The sequence below is a fragment of the Anarhichas minor genome, unplaced genomic scaffold (genome assembly GCF_050575085.1).
Source record: "Anarhichas minor isolate MPS153535 unplaced genomic scaffold, ASM5057508v1 ptg000062l, whole genome shotgun sequence".
Lineage (NCBI taxonomy): Eukaryota > Metazoa > Chordata > Actinopteri > Perciformes > Anarhichadidae > Anarhichas > Anarhichas minor.
Window position 1 is genome coordinate 329,991 of NW_027466508.1, and position 23,753 is coordinate 353,743.

The following is a 23,753-nucleotide window of genomic DNA, read 5'->3' on the forward strand; positions in this document are numbered from 1 at the left end:
AAAGTGAATGAACACTACACTAATTTTGAACAGAGTAGCGTCTAGAAAATGTTAAATATTACAGATTAATAATGTAAGAGGTGGACTGTTCCTTTGACAGCACTGCTAGTTAGGTTGTTTTACTACCATGTGTCTACTGTGCGCCAGGTCAGCCTTTTGACATCAGGTTTGGTTCTCCTATCTAACACATCCACCGTAACGGTATTGATCCTGTCTGGACGTACCTAAGTCATGTGAGGCGATCATTCTCTCTGCCTGTCAGCTCAGATTGAAACGGGGCAGACGAGGATGCGATCCTCCAGCATGACGCTGAGCACGAGGAACACAAAGTACAGTGCGAACATGGTGAGGCCCAACCTTCGGCTCATCTTCCAGCGACAGATGGCGATGGAGATGATGACGAAGAGGAGCATGAGGAAGAGCAGCACGATGGCGCAGAACAGGCCGTTGGAACTGACGGTTACAGGCTCGCCGTTGTGTAACAGGGTGTATATGAGCCACGGGACGGGCAGACTAAAACCAGAGGACAGACAGGTTTCTGTCAACATACTTTATCTGACCAGTACTTGTTTAGAGTATTGTTGTATTGATACTTTTGCTTCAGTAAAGGAACTGAGAACCTTTTTCTACTGCTGCAATTAGATAAAAGCCAAACCAAGCCAGCTTGAAATTATTTTTCCGTTGCAGCCGGTACTCACCCTACAGTGATGTCGAAGATATTACTGCCCACCGAGCTGGACACGGCCATGTCCCCCAGACCTTTCCGGGCCACGATCACACTGGTGATCAGGTCAGGGATCGACGTCCCGGCCGCCAGGATAGTCAGGCCCATGATTTCCTCCGAGATACCTATAGTCTCCCCCACCTGTAGAACAAGAAGATTACAAATGAATAATCCATCCTTACTCTGAGTTTGCCAAAAAAAAAAGCAGGGACTCCAGTAAGTCAGTGGCTTTTAAATTGCTGTAAACATGACAACCAACCTGATGAGCCCACCACACCATCATGTAGGAGAAAATTCCGATCCACGTGATGGAGCCGATAAACGACAGGGCAAAATACTGTCTGGACTCCTGGGAAACAAGAAACAAGTTCAGAGAAACAGCCACAGAACATCATTACTTTAAACCAGATGAATAAATGGTGCTCTTTAGTAAAACATGTCAAACTGATTTGCATGTGTGTGACATCTGTTTATTTACAAACACTTCATACAGGGTCAACCACAGGCATAACTAAATTGAATTCAAGGACTTTCACAAACTTTTTCAAACACCATTTTTTTTCATTTTCAAGGCATTCAAAGCAAATAATTCATTTTCAAATATATTTTCAAAAACCGTGAATCACTGTAGAAGAAGTAGCAGAAACTGTACAAGTACTTCAAATGTGGATTGTACTCACCGGTCTGCGGACGTCAGGCAGCGTGAGCCACAGCGGGAACACGATGGGCAGCAGGAACAGGTAGGTGGCCTGCTTGCGTCTGGTTTCAGGCCACTCTAAAGACAACGGTTCACTCTCGTCTTCCTCCTCCTCCTCCTCCTCGTTTCCACCATCGTCATCACCCCCACTCTCACCGGACTCGCCGCCGCTCTCGTCCCCACCGCTGCCCTCCGAGCCCGCTGATCCACCCGCTGCCGCCTGCAGGAGAAAGCAACACCAGGACTTTACATTTTATTTTACTCTCAGAATAACCTAAATCCTGATAGTGTCGCTAATATTCGAGCACACTTCACCTTTTTCACAACAAAAACCTTTGACTCTTGACAGCAGGAAAAGCATAGTTGGAACTAATAACAATAATTGCTCACTTCCAGGAATTAATGCAGCTATTAATAATTATATTTGTAATATCTTTGTTTGAAAAGTCACAAGTGTCTGCAGTGGAGGAATGTAGCTAAATACATTTACTCAACATCTGTACTTGAGGTACTTGTACTTGTAACTTAGAGCGGCCTTCACAGAGGCAGTGACTCACGCAAAAGCATGAAAACCAAGGGTTCGTGAGTCGGGGGGGGGGGGGGTCAGCTTATAAGGCAGGAGACAACGGACTTCTCCTCTGGATGAAGATGTGTCTGCTTTCAAACTTCACATCAGTAGCTGGAAGTTTCTTAATGTGACTTCATTTTTTCTATCATCCAAATTGACAACATTCGACTGTTTTTAAGTCGAATGTTCCCGGTTGTAACGATAATATTAATAATAAGTGTTAATAGTTCACAAGTTCATCAATACCTCCTATTTCCCAGTTGTCCCAAGTTGCAATTAACATAAATAAACATGGAGTATGGCAGGAGTGTAGAGAGGCTGATTGTTATTTATCTCAGGAAATCCAAAAGTCACTACTTTGAAACTGGAGGATCGAAATAATTTTCAAAATCTCAATTTAAAACAGGGCTGTGTGAATAATCGTGTTCAGGTTCTATTCTAGTCATTGTTTTGAAATCAACAGTGTGAACCTTTGGCTGGTCGGCCACCTTCACGCTCTTCTCTTCTGTCTTTTGAGGCTGTGAGGTGGACGGCTCGGCTGCAGCGCTCCCCGGTGCACCGGCAGCAGCACTGGCTGGCTCAGTCGGCTGAGGCTCATCATCTGGAGAAAGAGGAACAACACACAGAATGACAGGGATATCTATACATATATTTTAGGTATACTGCATCTCCCCACAACACATCAGCAGATATACTGTATATAGAGGACTCCAACACTCCAATTAAGTTGTTCAGTCATCCTTTTATCACCACGGTCGTCACTCCAAAAAGTCCCGTCTGTCTCAACTTAACACAAGTAGATGATTCAGTAAACATTGCTTTTCTTTGACAAAAACTGCTCTCACACGCACGCACACACACACACACACACACACACACACACACACACACACACACACACACACACACACACACACACACTTTAAAATCCTATGAAGGTGTTGGCACTCGTCTAACAGGAGGTGCTTTTTATTTCACACTTCGAGACAAAACAAATCGTACTTTTTACGTTGAAGCGGACAAAATGATGATGCTGTGTGGGCCGGTACAATGTGCCAGTGGTGGAGTGCTGAGAGATAAACATGCTCTCGTAATGGAGGAAAAGGGATCCCCACCCACACACCCACACACACACGGTCCCGTCTGCATGTTAATCTTCGGGCTGATGGATTCTTGTTGAGGCCCCTCCAGACTCCCTGCAGCCCCACTTTGCTCTGCACCTCAGAGTCTGAAGGACCTCATTACTCCGTACTGTGACGCACGAACACTGAGTGAAAGGCTCCGCTGATTGTAGAGAACAACCTTCTTCAACCATCTTTGATCAACGACAAGCAACCAACCTTTTACACGAGTGCTGCACTTCCAGCATACAAACTTCTAAATAAAGAAAACCTTTTAATTGAAAAATACCAACAAAAAGTCACTAAATCTAAAGATACAGATACACATGGTTTTAGCGGTCATTACATGGTTATTACCTATTTTTATTTGGAACACTATCATGCGAATTCTACCAGTAGTAGGAACGTCAGTAATACAGAAAACAACTCTAGATGCAGTTTTCGGGGGTTAAAGCTGGAGTTGGACGTCTTCTCCTGATCTGAATTTGACGCGCTGCTGCAAAGAAAATGGCCACAATACAGAACAAACCATTTTTTATTTAGCTAACAATGTAACACAGCATGTGTCTGTTACTCTGCCACCACCCTCTGACCAAACTTTAAATATTTTGAGTTTGAGTTTCCACCTGTTTCCAGTCTTTGTGCTAAGCTAGGCTAATACACTTATCGCACTTATCTCATGAAATTGACATGAATCTTGCCTGACTGTTGGCTTTTATCAAACCGTCAGATTGTAACACACAACTCACCTTCAGAGGGGCCGTGATGTGACTTGCTCTGTAATTTGCCTGAGACCGGGACATTCAGAGCCTTAACTTTGTTCTGGACTGCAATCAAGAAAATCATCGCTCATATACAACATTATTTTTTAAATATTGGTCGAGGGATACTTCATCCACGAGCAGTTTTGTTCAACCAAGTCAACATGCCTTTGACTTTATACACTCACACTCTGGCCATTTAAAAAAACTGAACCAAGGACTTGAGTTAAATTTCCTACATCCCTCCTGGTGATCAATGTTTCTATTCTTTTCCTCAGAGGAGAGTCTGCTGCAGAATCTTGTTACATAGTAGTGTGACAGTGTATATCTCCTCATACGCTTGACTCTTAGATATTTCTATACTATGGGCTGTCAAATTAGCAACTGAATAAAAGTATCATAGTATTTGCAATAGGTGTTTTGCTTTAGTACTAAGACTTTTCTTAAATTGCATTAACGAAAATGCTAAACTAAATGAGCACAAACTCAGATTCTGTAATAATCCTGTGATTATTATTATTATTGTTACTAATATTATATAGTTTATTTATTAGTTTTCCAAACAGCCAGTGTGTGAAAAAAGGTCAGTGATCCTCACAACAACACAGAAACAACTGGATGCAAACAAACACACAAACAACCATCTAATACAACAACATCCAAGATATCCAAAAACCAGTTCAGAAACATTTTTAGGACAGAAGCAGATCCGACTGAGCACAACAACAACAACAACAACAACAACAACAACAACAACAACAACAACAGACGGGGGACACAAACGTCTTACCTTTCCTCTGTACTGACCCCTCCCCGCTGACATCCCCATTAAAGGATGTCTCTGATTGGCAGAGACACACATTAAACTAAATTCTAAATTAAAATCTTCAGTCTCTTCCGGTTATGTGACACTTTAATCACATGCAACTATATACATAAATTGCACAATATAACAAGTTTTCATGTTATACAACTTCATACAAGATGAATAGTTTCTTGTTATAACGTAATAAGTTTGTACGTTGTAATAACCTGAAAACATCTTGTTATAACAAACTTTTCACATTATAAGATGATACTGATCCGTTATACGCTGCCATACTCCTGGAGAGAATTGTGATTTGTTGACTGTTGTCTTTTGTTCGAGTTACTGAATGTCCTCACTAACTACAACCACAACAACACACACGACAGGAAACAACAGCGAGGCGACAACATGTTGCCGCTCTTACCTCTTCTGGCTTTCCTCTGGCCGGGGATTTTCACGTTGCCTCTAAGGGCGGCCTCTAAGGATGGAAACCCACAGCAGCCATTTTAACTTCTTGGCCATCTGAGATTTACGTATTTTCTCTGTGACTGCACGCTGTGTCCACTCAAACCGATACGATGTAATCACCTGCCTGAGCCGTTCGGTGCCTTCAAACACATTTCTAACTTTCTAAAATATCTGCATGTGATGTGACTTTGTTTGACCAGTTATCTACAGGAACAAAAAGATGACATAAACTCAGAAATGCATCACCAGGGGCATCACTACAGAAGCCCTGAGAAACAGGGAAAAAAACATGTCGGTGATCAATTTTCTTAGTCTGATATAAAGTATTTTCTCTCCTATGTTTATGACTAACAGGAGAAAATAAAAGTTTTGCAAGGATAATATTTCTAAGTTACTTATATGTATTCCTTACATTTATGAAGTAAAAAAACTGTTGAAATATTTTAGGTCAGCATATCGGTTTTCTTCCAGATGAGTTTTAATTTACATAACTTGCAAACCACCCAACATATGCACCTTTTGTTTGAGTGCACCTAGAACTAAACATGACTGCTATTAGTCCTATTTCAAACATGGGGTAGTGGTGTACTTCAGCCTGTTGTGGTTGAGTGTTAGAACAAAAACTGTTTCCCCCACCTGTTAAAAACATTCTTAGTCACATAAACATGGGAAAATATAGGGTCCAGGTTTAAAAATACCAAAATGACACTTTAACAATGTAAAGTATTTTAGGAAGAGGATCTTTGCTTTAATGGTACTTTTACCTAAGTAAATAATCTGAATACTTCCTCCACATCTGTATTTATGTAACACAGAAAACTGGTTTAGTTATCAGGAAGCTAAACGTCTAAGATGCTGACAGTTTACCACAGTAATGACACGGAGCCGGCCTCAGCTGCTGCTGCTGTACACTGGGTCCACAGAGATAAAGAGCTTGGTCTGTTAGTACACTGGCTCTTATTAGCCTCTATTCAAAAGCTGATTAGGATCAGTGGTGGCCGAGTGCTGTGAGAGCGAGGGAACAGCGGCCCGGGGAGTTTGAGGACGGGCTGAAGGTCGCGTTGGTTCACCGCCCTGCCCTGACTTACAGGACGGGACAGGACGGACAGACTGGGACAGACTAGGACAGAGTTAAGTCACTGCATCCTAGAGCTGGAACATTTAGTCGATCAGCAGTAAATTAATCGTTTCAGTACATTTATTTTAGCAGAAGTTCACCAGCTCCAGCTTCTCAGACTTTATGCATTTATGTCATATATGATATAAATAAGACACATTTATCATTGTCAACAATTCTGCTTTATATAAAAGAATCATTAGCTACGGCTCTTCTGCATCCAACAGCACAGTGTGCAGTGGGTTATTATTACAATGTGGTGCAGAAATAACACTAGAGTATCAAGTTAAGGTGTACAAAAGTGTAAAACGCAATTTACCCATTGTTGCAATTAAATAATATCCAAAATGCTGAGTTGTATTTATTTGTAGACAATTTGCAAGAATCTTTTTTGCCTTATTCTCAACTTTAAAGGGCAAGTTCTAATTTTTAGGGTGATTGAGGGTACGACAAAATTGTATATTTGATGAACTGAGAAACTGTAGAGCATTCAGACACAGTATCTGGTTGTTTTATAAGTCATTTTTGGTTTATTTGTTTAGTTTTATTTTGCACCTCAAAGCCACTGCAGATTCATGAAAATCTATGAAAACGTTTTCTCTCGCACACCACACCAGAGAAAATCTGCCTTTAAAAAACCTTTAAGGATCAAATGCAAAAAAAAAAAAAGGGGGGGGCGCATATAAACTCCTTAAAAGCTCCTCAAGCACCAGGCTGCAAATTTGATCTAATTACTGCAGAAACTGTGGTTGGTTGTGGTCGTTACCTTCTCCCAGAGGTTCCAGCGTGTGGATCATCAGCTGGAAGATGCTGCTCCTCAGTGAGGTGTTGTGGAGGGAGGCAAAGCTGCCGCCTCGCTGCAGGGTGGGACGCGTCTACAGGCCAGCAGACACAAAGTCAGAAACCACACTGCATCAACAACTTCAAGGCAATGTAAAGTTGAACAAGTGCAAAGCTTTGAAGGCCAATAGCACCAATACCTTCTGTGATTAAAGAAGCAGTGTGTAGAATTTAGTTTCATCTAGCGGTGAGATTGCAACCATTTTAATACCCCCTACTAGATAAATGTCGTATTTAACCCGGAGTGAGATGGAAGACTGCGACACATTCTCTGCCAACTATTGTATATTGCTATCTGGGCCTCTTAATATGACCTTTTATATTGGCATTTCCACCGTGCGCGACCAGAAATGTACTCTGGCAGTGTGTTCAGAACGCAGCATTTCCTTGCTGGATGCTTTTATAAAGGAATGAGCTCTTTGGAGAAGACAGACAGTCTCTTTAACATGAGAGCTGAACGTTTGCGTATACTGCCAGGTGCTGTCAGACCGAGCCCTGGGCGTCATAGCATCGATTTGACGCGCATATAAATAAATCAGTGTTGAATTTAGACGCGTGGTGCTTTGTTTATGTTTTATATCGGGTTCTGGAATAATTATTTAATAAATTACCAAAATGAAGAATGTCAATCCAACAGCAGTCCACATCAACACTAGATTTAGCTTTTCGTACCTTGAGTTTTGCTTTGTCATCATCCTGTGGCGGTGTGTTGCATTGATGGGAGCTCGGAGGTGGTTCAAGTTCATTTTTGGATTTATGGACAGCAGGAGGAGGTGCAGCAGCAGCAGGAGGATGTGGTTCTGGTGGAGATTCACTCTCCTGTAAATTTAGTGACAACTTAATCAGTTAGCAGCACCTCAGTAATTCAGTTTCCCTGTGAACATATACAGAGATTTGTTTGTTTCATTGTCAAACAATGAAACAACATCACACATTTAGTTGTTCAGATTTCCTTTGCCAAAAATCTAAAATGCTTGATTTAAAGGTACTAAAATAGAAATTCAGAGCATTAATATAGCGGCAAATAGCTATTAGCTTTGTACAGATACAGTGGAGTAATGTCAACCAGAAGAGAGACTGAAGTCGCTGTGTCTGTTGCAATCCAAGCTTCTCTGTCATTGTGCACATCCAGCCACGCGTGCATGTGAGTGCATGTGAGTGCAGGTGACTTGCAAACTAAGTCACATGCTCTAGTAATTGTGTGCCCCACTGACTAGACAATTACCTCTCTGCACAGTTAGCATAGTTAGCTACTAATTGCCGGCTCAGCAGTCGAGATTGAGGCAATCCCTCAATCTTGTGCTCTTAATTTGGAATTCAGCACCTTTAATCCTGACAGTTTGGTCTTAAGCACAGCCTAAACCTAAACCAATATCAAATCTGCAGACCGGCAAGGAACATTTCTGGGGGGTGACGGGTGGACTTCTCAATCACAGGTGTGCAACAGTGTTCCTGAATAGACCAGACAAAAGACTGCACAGTAATCCAGTCACTGTAGCATGTATGATTTAAGGCTTAAGCCTTAAAGTTGATCCTGCTTTATTACTTCACCTTCAGGCCCCGTGTGGTTTTAAAAATATGGTTTTGACACTTTCATTATGACGGCTGATATTGTGCTTACATGCTGCTTATGAATTAAGTTGTTGTCTAACCCAGGCCTGTGTAATATTGAACATCACCTGGTCAGCTCCGTTTGTGGGCAAATCCCAAAAATGTAAAAAATGGACCTGAAAACATCCCTACAGCTGTCATCATTAGTAGTGACAAAACAGCAGTGGTTTGACATGCAGTTAGATGCTAAAACAGGAGGCAGTCAAAGTGACGGGGATGAACGACGTGATACATTACAGGTGATTACAGAAGACACGTGTTCCTTCTGGATAACAACTTCCGGAAGGACCCAGAGGGAGTCGGTGCAGCTACTGAATTGAATGAGCTGCAGAGCCAAATTGAATCTGTTCCCAGTAAATTGGCAAACCATTATGCACATCACATTGTATTTACTGTACATCATTTTACTTTATTACTTATTTCAGTTGGTTGCTATTCAATCAGATACACAGTAAAATACAACCTATCAAATTTCTCCTTCGTGCAAATTAATCTGTTCTTAAGTGATTCCTGCCTGAGTCCTCTGTCTCTGCAACATGATCCTTAATTCCCCGTGTCCTACTTTCTACAGGTATCCTTCCCTAAACAGATTAAAGAGACACGACTGTAAATACTTGTTGGACAATGCATATACTGGAGTTCCAGGAAGAGGATACTTTAGAGTCCAGTAATTCTGACCCAGTAATGTGGCAGCATGCGTCATTACGTCCAGTGTCATCACTGAGGGAGCACACACTGTCTGCAGACGTGCTTCAGGCTTATTGAAGAAGGCAGTACTTGAAATACTGAAACACAGCTCTGCATGTTAATTGCGGGCTCAGGCATTTACTGCTTTCTGGGAGCAGCAAGAAGCCGTTTAATCTTCAGGCATTGTACAGAAAAAAAAGCCCTTTAAAAATACACTATTCCTTTGTTTGTTTTTCATTCGAAATGAAACAACATCTCTGCATACTGGTATTTCAGGGCTGTGGCAGAGACAGAGTGACGTTTCAATCACTTCATTACTGTGACACGCTGTCTGTGACACCTGGAGCCCTTTCTTGTTCAGCATCATCAAAGGATTTTACACAAATACAGGGCATCACCTGCTCAGACCCACAAAATCACTGTCCCTCTTTCATTGCATCTGAGCAGGCAGCAGTTCCAACTGTGAGGAGATGAAAGGGTAGAAAATATACTGTGTACAGATGGAAGTCGATCTGGATCTTTGTTGTCTGCATCTTTTGTTGTATCTGGTTGTGTTCTTCCTGCTGTTCTTTTTTTATTGTGGTGTTAAATATTATTATCAGGAAAATATTCTGTGCGATATTGCTGTAAAGGCAACGAACAAATATTTTCCCAATTCACAAGTTCTTTGGTGTATAAAATGCAAGAAAATTGAAGAAAAAAAGGATCATCACAGTTACTCAGAACACAAATTGACATATTCAAATTGCTTGTTTTATCCAACCAACAATCTAATACTCAAAGATATTTAGTTTGCTGTAAAATATGACAAAAACAAAGTTAGAACTGATGATTTTTTTTGGCATTTCTGTTTAAAAAATGACTTAAATGTTTAATGTATTATCAAAAGTGTTGTTGATTGCTGATTGTTTCTGTTGATTGACTAATCATCTCCTACTGTTAACCGAATGACACTACAGAGTCATTTCTGTTCGTAACAGGCACATAACTGATCAGAAATTACAATTATATTGCTATTATCGCTGGATTCTTTTCAGTGCATCATGAATTAGATGTTGCAAATGAAGGAGCCACATTGTGGCTGTAATCAGTTATTTAGAGCTGCCAGTGTTGAATGGAGAGCTGATTGTTCAATCACATATCTGATTGGACACTGAGGCAATCTGTAAACTATCAAATCAGCTTTGATGGACACAGACTGGTAGGCAGAGGGATGTTTTCTACAACCTCAGTGTGAATACAGATTATATTGTTCACCAACTGACCTTCTCCAGCTCCTCTGCGGTCCACACCTTGACGATACTCATGTGCCTGTTGATCAGGGTCTTGACCACATGCTCGATCTGCCTGTTGAACTTCATGAAGCTCACGTAGCTGATGTAGCCCATCAACAGCGTCAAGCTCTCCCACCACAGGATCGTGTTGTCCAGGAAGAAGACGATGAGCATGATGAGGTCAAGGATGTAGAAGGTAACGTCTCTGAAGAGCGGCCACCAGGTCAGATGCAGCATCTCCCGGGAGAAGATGGCGCACATGCCGATCACAAACAGGATGTTGAAGACGGCCGAGCCCACGATGGTGCCGATGCCCACGTTGCTGTGGGAGATGAAGACGCCGATCAGGGAGGTGAAGAGCTCCGGGGCAGAGCCTCCGGCCGCCATGAAGGTGGCCCCGGCCACGTCGTCAGAGATATCCAGCCTGATGGTGATGACCTCCAACCCGGGAACAAAGAACTCGTCACAGACGATAGCCAGGGCGACAAACATGTAGATCATGCCTAGGACGTGCAGGGCCACCCAGCCCTGCTGTCGCTCCTCCACTGAGAAGATGTCCACGGGGTAATCGCCCTTCTTGTGAGAGGTGTCTGTAGTGGTTGGTGGCGGTGGAGTTGGAGGAGGTTGAGGATCTACGTAGAGACAATGTTCTACATCTGTCCTGTTGACGAGTATCACCAAAGGAGGTTTGGTGCTCTCAGGTGAGACAACCCCCACATCCGTCTCATTGGATGCAATCACCTCCCGAATGCTGACCTCCACAACATCATCACCGAGAGCGTCATCCGTCTGGGCGGAGACTCGCGGGCCTGACAGCCGGGCCTTCAGAGTCAGCGTGTAGACGAAACACAGCAGCACACCTGAGATGAAGAAGAGGACGCGACTGCGCTTGAGTCTCCTCCTCGGAGGCGAGTGCACCTTCATTGCCCTCGTTGTCTCGACTCCAAACAGGAAGTTATGTCAGATGCATTGCTATTCCTTGATGGCTCCAGCTCCGTTATGTGGCGAGAAGACGCCGCCGACAGGGAGGAGACGCACACACGTACGCAGAGTGTGTCTCATCTTTTACAGCGGGCAGCTTCAACATGTGGAAAGACTGGAAACAGACAAAATCACATCATCATGAATGTCTATGTGTAATGTCATCTTTGCTTGCATAGCTGCAGAGGAAGATCTACTGAAGAGGAGTGTCTCTGTGTGTGCGCGTGTGTTGGGTGGATGCAGACAGCCACCTGTTACTATGGCTACATAATCACACAGGCTTTGGCTTCTCACAAAACAGGAGTGCATTGAAGACACGTTGAACATGTTAAAACGGAAAGAAAAAGAACCGGACTTGCCTCACAAAAGCAATTAAATCCGAGATTGCCTTTGATTAAATTAAGCGTGAGCTCGCGCACAGAGACAACGTGATGAAATTCGCGGAAAAAGATCAATAATGAAAGATGAATTAATCTTATACCCTCTGTGTATTAAGATCTCCGTGTCAATAAAACCATCACATATGTGATCAAAAAGGTCGAGTTGAGGCTGAAGTGAGGAGTAAATGAGGTCAGCGCAGATAATCGATAATCCTTCACCATCCAAAAAAGGCGCTTTGTGCAGTGAGAGGCGGTGCGGGTCGCTTACCTGTAGCGCCGGCTGCTCTGCCCCTCGCCCCCCTCGGACTTGCGGACAGTCCCTCCAGCTGTGCGTAACGGACGCAGAGATGCTGACTCCGGGTTTTGGGGAGCTACAAGTGCGCATAGCATGTCAGGGCTGGAACGAAGCTCAGCATAATGCTGCTAAATGGATTAGGAGCGGAAACACCTCGCACCTTCCCTTTCACTGTATCAATACGCCAACATTCAAAGTGCCGGTCGCAGCTGCCAGTTTGAGGTGAAACCTCGTGGGCAGCTCTGAGCGCGGTGCCGAGCTGCTCGATGTAGAATTATTAGATGCTCAGAGCCAACAGGAGGAGTTTGCTCGTTATTTTGGGTGTGGACAGGTGTAGCCGGGTTTTGGGGGCGTGGAGAATTTTTTTTAATTTTTCCTGAAAATAAAAAAATAAAAATAAAAATCTGAACATGCACGTGGAAAACAAGAGCTTCTTGGTTTAGCTGGAGATATTTGCCTCAGTGATGATTTATAGCGTTTGAAAACTATAATACCAATAATAAAATCAATAATACCACACCCCCCATCTACACAAGTACTTCCATCCACGGTTTCAGAACCACCTTTGCAAAGGTGTACAAAATTGTTTTTGCAGGCGAATCAGAGCACATTGGGCTTAAAGAGACAGACACTAAAACGGAGCGTTTCAGACTATACATTTTGTTTTGAATATTAAACATTAATAAACATGTTGTAGTTGAAACAGAATATATAGAAGTATGGAGCTGAAAATGAAGCTGAAAGTCCCCTTTAAAAAGGTCCCATATGATTCAGAATTAAGTTTTCTTATAAAATACTGTAGAAATAAATGTTCCTTGTGATGTTTTGAAGACAAAACCTGCATCTACCTCAGGAATAGGTGTGTATGTTCCTTCTTCTACTCACCAACACCAGACACTATTTTTAAACTACAAATACCAACTCATGTAATGCTATTAGTATGCTAATCTATATTAAAATGTGCCATGGTAAAAAACAAACTCAGACGCTACACAATACAATCTTGTAAAGTAAAATCTATTGAAGGCCCCTCATGGTGGATTAATTAACATGCATAACGAATAACTGCATCGTTCCTAGTTTGAAAAGAATACCGTTCCAACATTTTTAACATTTCATAACAGGAAGTGAGAGAAAAAAAAGCACCCCACCAAATAGTAACTCTGATGTTTATTTTGTCAGGAAACCGTAATTGTGACTTACAATCAAGTCTGAATTTGCCCAAAAGGACTTTTGAAATGCAATAAAATGTCTAAATCAAACTGTTTGTCCACTACACATCCTTCCCATACTTACCATTAGAAAAATCTATCTAAAACAAATAAATTAAAATCAAGAACTTCAGTAAACACAAATAAATATAAAACAAACAAAAGGCTCAAAAGGTGACCAGTTTGGAAAAAGGACAAAAAACAAAACAAAGAACTTGTGTACAGTCAGTGAATCCGTCAGAGTACACGAGTACTTGTAATTTATAGTAGTGAGTTTACATCTGGAACAGTTCAGTTAGGACACATGGGCTCCAAATGGAACAAACCATCGAATAAAAGATTCAAAATAAAACTTACACATTTGTTATTCTAGACTTCTAAAATGTTCACGTTACATCGGTTCATTTAGCCACAACATTCCCCTGAATATTGTTAATGTTCATCGTCACGAGTACAGCTCACATCCAATCATTACATCTCTGACAGTTTTAAGACGCTGCTGCTCGTTAGAAACAAAAAGAAAAAACAATTGAGCCAAAGCAACACTGGATATTATGATGTTGATACAGATTCTAATCTTTGAGAGTAAAGAAATATGATGACGAGATGTTTTGGAAAGCAAACATTTTTGATAAGTATCCCCCATCTTTGGTTAATTCTTACCACAAGACCAGACAACAACAATGGGTATAATCTTTTATGAAGGTATAGTAAGATTTGGTTTTGTAGAAAGCATCGAGATCTATTTGTATCTCTGCCCTTTTTCAAATAAGTGAGCGGGTTGTGAAGTCTGATGTCTGAGCCTCAGCCAACTCCATCGCCCCTTTCCTGTCCGCTGTAAACATCTCAGACTAATGATTTCGCTGTATTTAACTTCATTCACAGTTAACATCTAATCATTATGAGCCATGTCCCTTTTGCAGTTTCTAACAACAAGTTATAATTTCGCAGGACAAAAAAAAAACATTGTTAGATTATTTCGTTCTCCAGTAATTTGCCTGGCTTTGCTAATATTCACAGCAGTAAATGACCGACGGCTTCATCCAAGTGTCAGTGTTGGGAATAAAAACAACTATGAAAACTGACAGGTTATAGTGAAGAGACGGTGTTTTCATGCTAAAGCATTTAAAATAATATCTCCATTACTTCAAGAACCATAAAAGTCGTGTTAGCTTATCAACTCTACATTACTGCAGACGGATTCTCCAAGAATCTACAAGTTCGAAATCAACTTTCAAAGACTTGAAACATCCTTGAGATTGTTGTGTCTACAAGCAGGAACAGTTTTCTCGCCGTGAATCTAAATACAGTACGTTCCGATATTCCAGAATTCAGTCTGACAAAAAACATTTTGTTTACAGGCTGTTTTCACACAATAAATCCCTGAAGAAAACAAGGAAACATCTCCAACATCAGGGAGACAATCATATGAATTAGCTTGTTTCTTTCATTCGAAATAATGCAGTTTATTCTAAATTCACAGATAGAGGAAGCATCATTGCATACAACCGAGAGAGTATAAACTGTGTAGAGTAGTCCAATAGGCTTCGGCATGCGGTTATGGGTGTGTTTTCAAACAAAACTATTTGGATGAGTTTAAGAAAAGCTCAGGGATTGAGTTTGAATAAGTATGTTTGTTGCTTAAGTTACGTAACTTAAGTAAATTATTTCATGCAAGTTAAAAGAAGTCAACACGTTGATTAACACGTGGGTCATGAACAGCAGTCTCCTGGGTTAAAGTCCTGTGTTAGTTTGACTCATCCATCCACCCCGACCTCCGCCCTATGTGGACTTGCTAGGTCACCTCACTTCTTCGTTGGCTCCACTCCCGTCACAATTACTGCGGCCACAAGAGGCAGCTCTGCATGTGCAGAACTGACACTAGAGAGGGGTACGTGGAGTGTCATAGTTTGACAGGTCGAGCCAGTATTTGAGGAGTTGGGAGTGAGAACGCGTTGTGAAAATAAGAAGGTAAAATTGACTCTGAATAATCTAGGATTTTATAATTAGTTGGCTAAAAGACCAATAAACCCAATATATTTTGAGGAGCCATTTTGAGTATCAATATTATTTTCAAACCAACAAGGACCTTTATTTTGTAGTACTGTAAAAAATATAAATAAAGGTGAAATGTTGGATGTGTTGCAGTGTGTTTGTACACAGAAATTGTTTTCCTAAACCACTTAATCTCCAACTCTAAAACAAATCACTCCTGGATGTTCATAAAGTAAACACTCTTGCGTTTCCCCCCCCCCAACATGAAAATCAACTAAATATTTCTGAAATAACAAAACCTTGGACGGTGACTGTAGACACGGACAGAAAAGTTGATAAATATGAACGTTGATAAGAGAATAAACGTGGTAATAGTAAAGCGGTGAGCCCCGTCTTCGAGCTGGTACAGTAGGATTTACAGGATTTGGACTGGAGAAGGTTACACAGTTCACCCAGTGGAGGAATAAGGTGACCAGTACTCCAACGTCAGGTCAGTGTGTGTGTAGGAAGATGAGGAAAGGCAATTAGAGATAAAAAGAAACAGCAGCTGTATCTTTAAGAGGACTTTACTGGACTTTCCTTTTCCTCGAGCGGTATCGTCTCCTCCTCTGCTTGTACAGGTGGCGGAAATTGATGAAGAGTCCTGTAGAGGAGAAGAAACGGTCTCTGTCAGCATTACCTTCATAGGCTAGTTGCCATCTTTCTGTAAAAGGTAGACTAACGCACCAAAAGGCCCGTTTGCACACCACGATTACAAAGTTGCCTAAATTCCTCCACAAGCGCTGCGTTTCGAGAGACATGTTTTGTACAGTATGATGAAAATCCAATTAAATCACAGTATCCCAAATACAGTCAAGTTTAAAGTTCAAATCAGTGTGCACTAAAACAAGATTAGATTGAATCCCTTTGCCGTCTATTCCTGAAATATTTAGGAACATTTCCTGCGTGCACCAATCAATGAACATCCTGAATTTTGTCAAAAAATACCATAACAAAAAAAACAACCATCAGCATTTGTATTTCTGATTTTTATGTGTTAACGGATGTCTCACCCAGGAACATGAGGACCAGGTAGAGCTGCAGAGTGTAGGAGAAGCTAAAAGAGTGTCCCAGGAGCGCAGGGAGGGGGAAGCTGAACAGACGCGTCTCATCAAAGATGGGCAGGGACTGGATCACAGCCACAGCTGGAAACACAAAACGACACACTGTCAGCAACATGTGTAACCCCAACACCTCCGACAATAAGTCTATAATAAATTCTATCGACAGAATACAGACACCCAACCCATTAAAACTCCCATTCTTTACCTTGGAGGGCAAACGTGTCCTCTTCCTAAAACTGCTATATATTAATATTATTTTCCGCTTTTACTGAGTTACATTTTTCAACCAACTTCAATCTTGATCATAACTACTAATATATATATATTTTTCACTTTTTAAAAGCTTTGTTTACGTATTACCAATGTTTTTTTATGTATAAAAACCCATGAAAAATGTATTGTTTTCTGTATCTATGCTAAGGTTAATTTTTCATTTCACAGTCTGGGATCAGTCAATGATTAGCAACAACACGGATTTTGATGAATTTCTTTTAAATATGTTTTGTGCAGGAAACCAGGAAAACAGCACGGATTTGCCAAAAATGGCTCAATCTGGTGGAAAATAGTAAAAAAAAACACAATTTTGAAGCCAGGGCTCTAGAATGGAAGCAGAAAAAGTGGAAAATAATATTAATGTACAACTTTATGGTAGTTTTTGACGCAGACACTTTTCTCACCTCGGACACCAGAGCAACTTAAAGTGAGGCACACGGGTTGAGCCACCATTTGGTCAGTAAACTAGTCACTCACCTTCGGCCACAACTCCCAGCGGGTACAGAGGGATCCAGAGGCTGTACCTCAGCCACGTTAACAGCTTCCACTCAGTGCTGATGCAGGCCAGCATGTAGAACGGGTACCTGATGTAGAGAAGGAAGAGCTGATGTTACAGCAGGCAACAGCACATGTTCACCAGAGAGGGGAGGAGGAAGGGGACATCAGCGGACCTGAAGATCTCGATGGTACTCCACAGGTAGAACACGAAGAACACAACAGGTTTGTTCTGCATGTCTTCCAGACTGCCGAAGATTACGAACAGAATGACGTTCCTCCCTGCCACCTGCAACATCACGAGGCACAAGAACAAGAGATCTCAGATCAAAGTAGGTCACATCTTAATGCTACGGCACACGGGGATGCTTTAGACAATAGTGTGTCCAACTTCCAACTATTAACATTATTTTCCACTTTCACGGAGTTAAATCTCTTAAACAACTTCAGTACAGATTTTTCACGGTTTACAATAAAACTTATTATAGGAGCTGAAGCGACTGACTTCCCTGCATTACCTGTATCATAGCAGGAAAAAACCCAGTCTTAACCAGACCCAACAAGGGATTAATGACCTCGAGCACGGCCATCATCTGACAGAAATACATCATATCAGCAGTGGTGTGGAAGGTATCGTAGAACGAATCTGTGGAGGGCGAGAGAAACAAACCAGACATAATTCAACAGCACATTGAATGAGCCACTATCCATAATCCTCATCATTTACAAAACAAATCCCTCCTGTGTAGTTGTGTTCCTGTTTCAATTCAAATGAGCTCATCTGTGAATAGCTCCTCACAAACCAACACACAGACCTCTCTGTGTATTCTGGACCTCATGTTCTTTATGCAGTGGTGCTAATTATGTTCGCCTGTTTTCGTATTCCATAAACACTCACACAGAAATTGCTGATTATTTTTTTTATTAATTATTTTGTCCATAAAATTCAAAAGCGATTAGGGAGCACAATAGCTTGTTTTATCCCCGTTTTTATCTTTATTTAGTCCGTCCCTCTAGTCTGCCAGTCTTACTCAACTGCTTCACGTTGAGTGCCTTTGTTTTCACTTTTACAGAGATCCGTGTGATGAACTGAAGAAACCACAAGAACAACTGACATTAAGATGACTAAAAATAAATTGATGGATTACCCTTCAAGCAGGTTTCATGTCTCTGCAAGCAGCCGTTTATGGCATACTGAATTGATCTGAAAGAAGTAGCTGCCTGGAAGGTGGGAAATCAGTCCTAGAACGTACAGCTACATGTAACTGTTGCCAGTAATTATTCTCTGTTGCCAACTTTGCCTTCCTGTGGCAGATGACCTGGACATAGATTTCACCTCATGAACTGACAGTGTTGTTTTTTTTACAAACCTTGACCGAGAATGAAGAGTCGAACCGTCATGTTGACAAAGATCCAGGAAAATCCCAAGAACTGCACCAGGTTGTACATAAACAAGTATCCTTTCTTCAGACCCAGGTAGGCTGAGGAATCAAATGAACTGGTTAACGGTGCACAAACTCCTCCCACAGGATAGCACAGGTCCACATTAATTACATTTCTATGAGTTTTTGATGTTTGCAGGTGCAGAGCTCAGTGTGACTCACGGTCTTTGCGAACTCTCGACTCCACACTTATCTTGTTTATCTTCTCCTCCTGAAAGAAAATCACACCATGAGAATCTCACTCTGAAATGATCTACATGATCTACATTGTTGTTTTATATTCACTGGCATCTTTACATGTTTTAATACAGTGATTACGAGTAACGATCTCAATGCTCTCATTAGATCCAGAGACGTTCACTGACTTATGTATTATATTTGATGATTTGGTGAGTACCTTTACAAATAAAAGACTAAATTCATAAAGGTGTATTATCAAGCTACTGGAATTTCCACCGAAATGTTAAATATATCCACAGTGTGAACAGCTACACATGATAACGTTTATTAAATATGAGGACACATCTCAATAGAAGCTTTAAATGTAAGAAATAAATAAATCCAGTACAGCCCTAACTACTTAATACTAAAACAATAAGGAACCAAAAAAAGAGAAAAGATCGTTGAAATCATCAATGTAAAAAGTAGCACTGATAAGCAGAACCATAAAGACAAATAAAAGGAGTGGATTAGATGATGAAACGTACACAGAAGTCCTTTAATAGTTGCTGTGTTTTCCATGTAATCATTGTGACAGCCCCGTGGGAGTTGGCTCAGTCGAGTCATGTGTAGAAGGGCTTCATGTTAACATCCCAGCAAAGAAGAGAACGGTCAGGCCGCTGATTTGAATTTACACCTTTCCCAAGTTAAGCTTTGCCCGACCACAACGAGCAATGTAAATGTTTGTGGGTTAGCTTTGCAAGGCTAAGCACGAGGAGCTTACCCTGGCCTCATGGCTGCACCAACCTCACCGAGGCGATAATAACTCCTTAAAAATGGCTCGCACCAATAAAGACAACATATAGACTCCATATTCCCTTCACAACATACTGCTGCCAGGTTTGCATTAGCAGTCAAAAGCCCTTTCCAGGGTAGATCACATTTAACTCATCAAAGTGGACTTATTCTCATTTGTGTGTTTTTCTCAGCTCCTACCTTAGCTTGAAGCTCCATCTCTGCGTCGGACTCGTCCAGCCAGCGGTCGAAGTCGGGAGCCAGAAACAGAGGCTTCTTCCCCTGCAGTGTCAGCCGGTCCCACCAGCGCTCCTCCTGCTTCTTGATCTTGATGACCACCTGACGCTGGGTGGACTTATGGTTGATCTGAGAACACAGTATTAGATCATTTATACGCATCTTAACCGAGACACGCAGAAGGCAATGACGTAATGCGAGTAGCTGTTGTGTGAATTATTACAGTATTACAGTTGTGACAAAACTGGATTTTTTTTTTTCATCTGAACAGCAAGAGAACATTATGTGGAGTGTGCAGGATATGTTGAATACACAAATAATCTGGTAGGTTTTTCTTGCATTTTTAGTTAAATGCCACATACATCGACGTTTACACCTATCGTAACAAGTGACACATCACTAAAAATGTGTCTCGGAAAGATAACACAACAAGAGACAATGGAAAGGGCAGATACAAGTGTGCCAAATATTTAATACCAGACACTGTAGGAAAATAAATTGAATCAATAACTGCCCTTCTGCACTCTGGCGTTTCATCTAAATCATGTCAATGATGCAAAAAGAATACATTTCAATATTACAATTGATTTGACTGGTTATTAGTAATACATGGATAAAAGCTCAATACCTCAGGTCTAACAGGTTCCAAGAACTCCAAACTGAACTCGTATTCATTATCTCCTTTAGCTCCATGGCCCTGTGCTGTGGAAGAAGATTAACGTTTTTTATATTATAACAACAGCTTTACAGTGTGTTTCATACAGGAATTGCCATCATAACAGACGTCATAAATAATAAAAAAGTCTGTGGAATAGTTTACAATATTTCACTTCAAAAATGTCATCGTGCAACTTCTCTTGAATTGTTCTTATAAACATATTTGTCCTCTTTACATGCACCAATAGAAACACCAACCTCTGAACTGAAGTGTGTTGTTTTCTTGCAAGCTGATGTCGAGATTCTGAAAAACAGAAATGCAGTCATCACAACCAACCGGACACACACACACACACACACACACACACACACACACACACACACACACACACACACACACACACACACACACACACACACACACACACACACACACACACACACACACACACACACACACAATGAAAGGACAAGTCTGGTTAATATTATATTATATTTGTCTTACTGTCAACAAATCCCATGAAAATATCACAAATACTATAGTTTCATTATTTAAACAGCTGAGAGCTGTAGTTCAAATAGGAGTAAATAGTACATTTGTCAGGGACTAGTTTCATCAGCAGACGGATATCTCGTGAGTATTTAAAGCAGCAGAATGGTGTGTGTGAGGAGCTCCATGGCACAGATGAATACAATCAGGCTTTGGCTCCTTGTTAGTGGGATCAATTCATTGTTGGTTTTGGTTTGGAAAAATGTAGATTATTACCAGATTTATCCTTTAGAATAAGTACAAAGTGTATCAGGTACACCAGGCTAAATGCACTGCAGTCTAGTTTGACAGCCCTGTAGTATATCATACACTTTACAGGCATTTTAGAGGCTTAAATGCCGTGCTACTGAATTGTATTTCATTAAACTGAGAGAAGGTTCTTGTATTTAGTCTTTCTTCGTTGATAAGAAGTGTTCTTCTGTCAGCCTGTTCCGGTTATCATTGAGCCTTTCTGCTAGGAGGCTAAACAGGATACAGAACAACCATTAGAAGTCATGCATCTTTTATAAGACGTTTGTCCAGCAGATGCAGGACGAGGACTGGAGCAGGAGGATGTATTCCATGTTACTAATGCAAACACATGAAGCCAGCAGAACAACATAAAGCAGTCAGTCAAATAATATTTGTTTTAACTGGCTGACATAAATGAATCATTAACACCCGGATGCTGTTTGTACAGAGCTGGGCTGGGTCTCTGGAGTACTTAAGTATTTAATTGATAATAACTGTGCAGTGTAGCTACAACACAAATAACTCATTCAGCTCATTTTCAGCCTGTATTCTGCACTAATTCAGAGATCATGGAGGCGGTTGGTAATGATTTAGCTAACGTTAGGAGGTCAGTTTAGCCACGTTTTAGCCTAACTAACTGAACACCAGGGCTTAAGCTAGCCGGTTGGGTGATGTGGAACTTACCTTCGCGTCGCTCAGATCCACCCGGAGATAAATCTCTCCGTGCCGCTGAGCCCAGTAAACGTGAGGAGTGAGGATCTGCATCGTGTCTTTATGTCTTCTGATATCTACATGCCATGAAAAATGAGGGAAATGTTCCTGAAACTGATGAACTGAAGTCCTCCTCTGACAGTCTACACGCACACACACACACACACACACAACAGAGGGGCTATCACACCAGCTGGTGGAGCACGCTTCCGGGAGGAGGAGGAAGTCGCTCACGGACTTCAAAATAAGAAACCTAAAGCGCTAATTTTTAAGTTTCAAAATAAGACTCCTCAAACGTTGTTTTTTTTTTAAAGATCCCCCATGTTTTAAGAGACATATAAAAGCAACAGTAAACACAATAAAACAGTTTTTTTAGTTTTAAAGATTTGTTATTTTGGTAATATTTGTATTTCCTTTGTGTACTTTTTAGTGATCATTAATTTGTTATTATATATATTGAAAAGTTACTAAAAAAATCTATACAAAATATAAAAAAATTAAAATAAATCATCCGTTAAAATGTTCAGATAAACCGACAGCAAACAACGCCACATGGGTTCTAATGTTGTCTCGGATTATTTTTCATTGCTTGAGGAGGTTAAATTGTAAGGATAAAATTATTTCCCTCAGGTTGGGAACCACTGCTCAAAAGCATTCAAGTATTATGGATTTTGGTAAGGCTATTGTTGAAGCAAAGTTATTATTTCAAACTGTCTCCAGTTCCACCTTGCTCCTTTTCCTTTTAATCCTTCACCCATCTCCTCTAAATTCCCTAACTAAGATAACTAAGACCACATTTAAAAAATGCATTATAGATCATCATTTCTGTTTATGGATTTTAATAAAGATATAGTGACTTTATTCATAAAAGCGTAAACAATCTAATCACATACTTCATAAAAGTATCAAATTACTCCCAAGAGTGCCCAGAAATGATGCAATTCCAAGTCTTTGGGTCCAGATGTTGTTCATGAACATATTGGAAACTATTGTCAGTGACCTCAGCCGATTCAACCACAACAGAGCGTTAAGAGAAACTTAACTGCCGTTTAGAAGAAATAACCTGATATTTACACTTCAGTCATCCCTTAACTCAAAACAACACCCAGGTTAAGGCAGAATCATACCTAGGAATTAAATGCCTCAGCAAATACTCTACACTGGCAAAGGTTCAGTTTACGTGTTAATGCATCGCTAATACTATTCCAATATTGCACTCATGATAATTGAACACTGGCAGGGGCCACTCAGCTGCAGATTGAGTACTTTTTTACTTATTTTTTATTATTATTACATAGCCTATTAGTAAAACAATTATTTAGCATATTTAAATTGTAGTACCGGCACTTATTTTCCATTGCTGCATTGCAACTTTTACCTGAGTATGGTATTTAAGAACTTCTTTAGACAGACAGACAGACAGACAGACAGACAGCATGAAACTGAGGCGCTGCACAGAGTTTATTTTCAACTCTGCCACACAGCGTAATTAAAATGTACTGCTTTCAGTAACCTATCGGAGAAACCACAATTTTTAATTTTTGACATGTAAATAATAATAA

The 23,753-nt window shown here is 40.9% G+C and overlaps 2 protein-coding genes across 2 annotated transcripts; both read right to left on the reverse strand.

Annotated features, from left to right (window-relative positions):
* Positions 1-263: 263 nt before the first annotated feature.
* On the reverse strand, positions 264-11,657 carry LOC142933700 (sodium/potassium/calcium exchanger 1-like). Its single transcript, XM_076077899.1, has 11 exons — positions 10,668-11,657; positions 7,777-7,923; positions 7,031-7,139; positions 5,104-5,157; positions 4,662-4,712; positions 3,860-3,937; positions 2,460-2,590; positions 1,405-1,641; positions 984-1,073; positions 699-865; positions 264-513 (listed from the first exon to the last, which is right to left on the reverse strand). Exons 1-11 carry the CDS (start codon positions 11,598-11,600, stop codon positions 264-266), a joined length of 2,247 nt encoding a protein of 748 aa, XP_075934014.1. The 5' UTR covers positions 11,601-11,657.
* Positions 11,658-13,487: 1,830 nt separating this feature from the next.
* On the reverse strand, positions 13,488-22,356 carry LOC142933717 (very-long-chain (3R)-3-hydroxyacyl-CoA dehydratase-like). The gene is made up of 11 exons (XM_076077932.1): positions 22,165-22,356; positions 20,958-21,003; positions 20,671-20,744; positions 20,007-20,171; positions 19,014-19,062; positions 18,780-18,890; positions 17,928-18,055; positions 17,586-17,698; positions 17,392-17,498; positions 16,591-16,722; positions 13,488-16,181 (listed from the first exon to the last, which is right to left on the reverse strand). The coding sequence occupies exons 1-11, from the start codon at positions 22,243-22,245 to the stop codon at positions 16,105-16,107; spliced, it is 1,083 nt and encodes a 360-aa protein (XP_075934047.1). The 5' UTR covers positions 22,246-22,356; the 3' UTR covers positions 13,488-16,104.
* Positions 22,357-23,753: the final 1,397 nt, after the last annotated feature.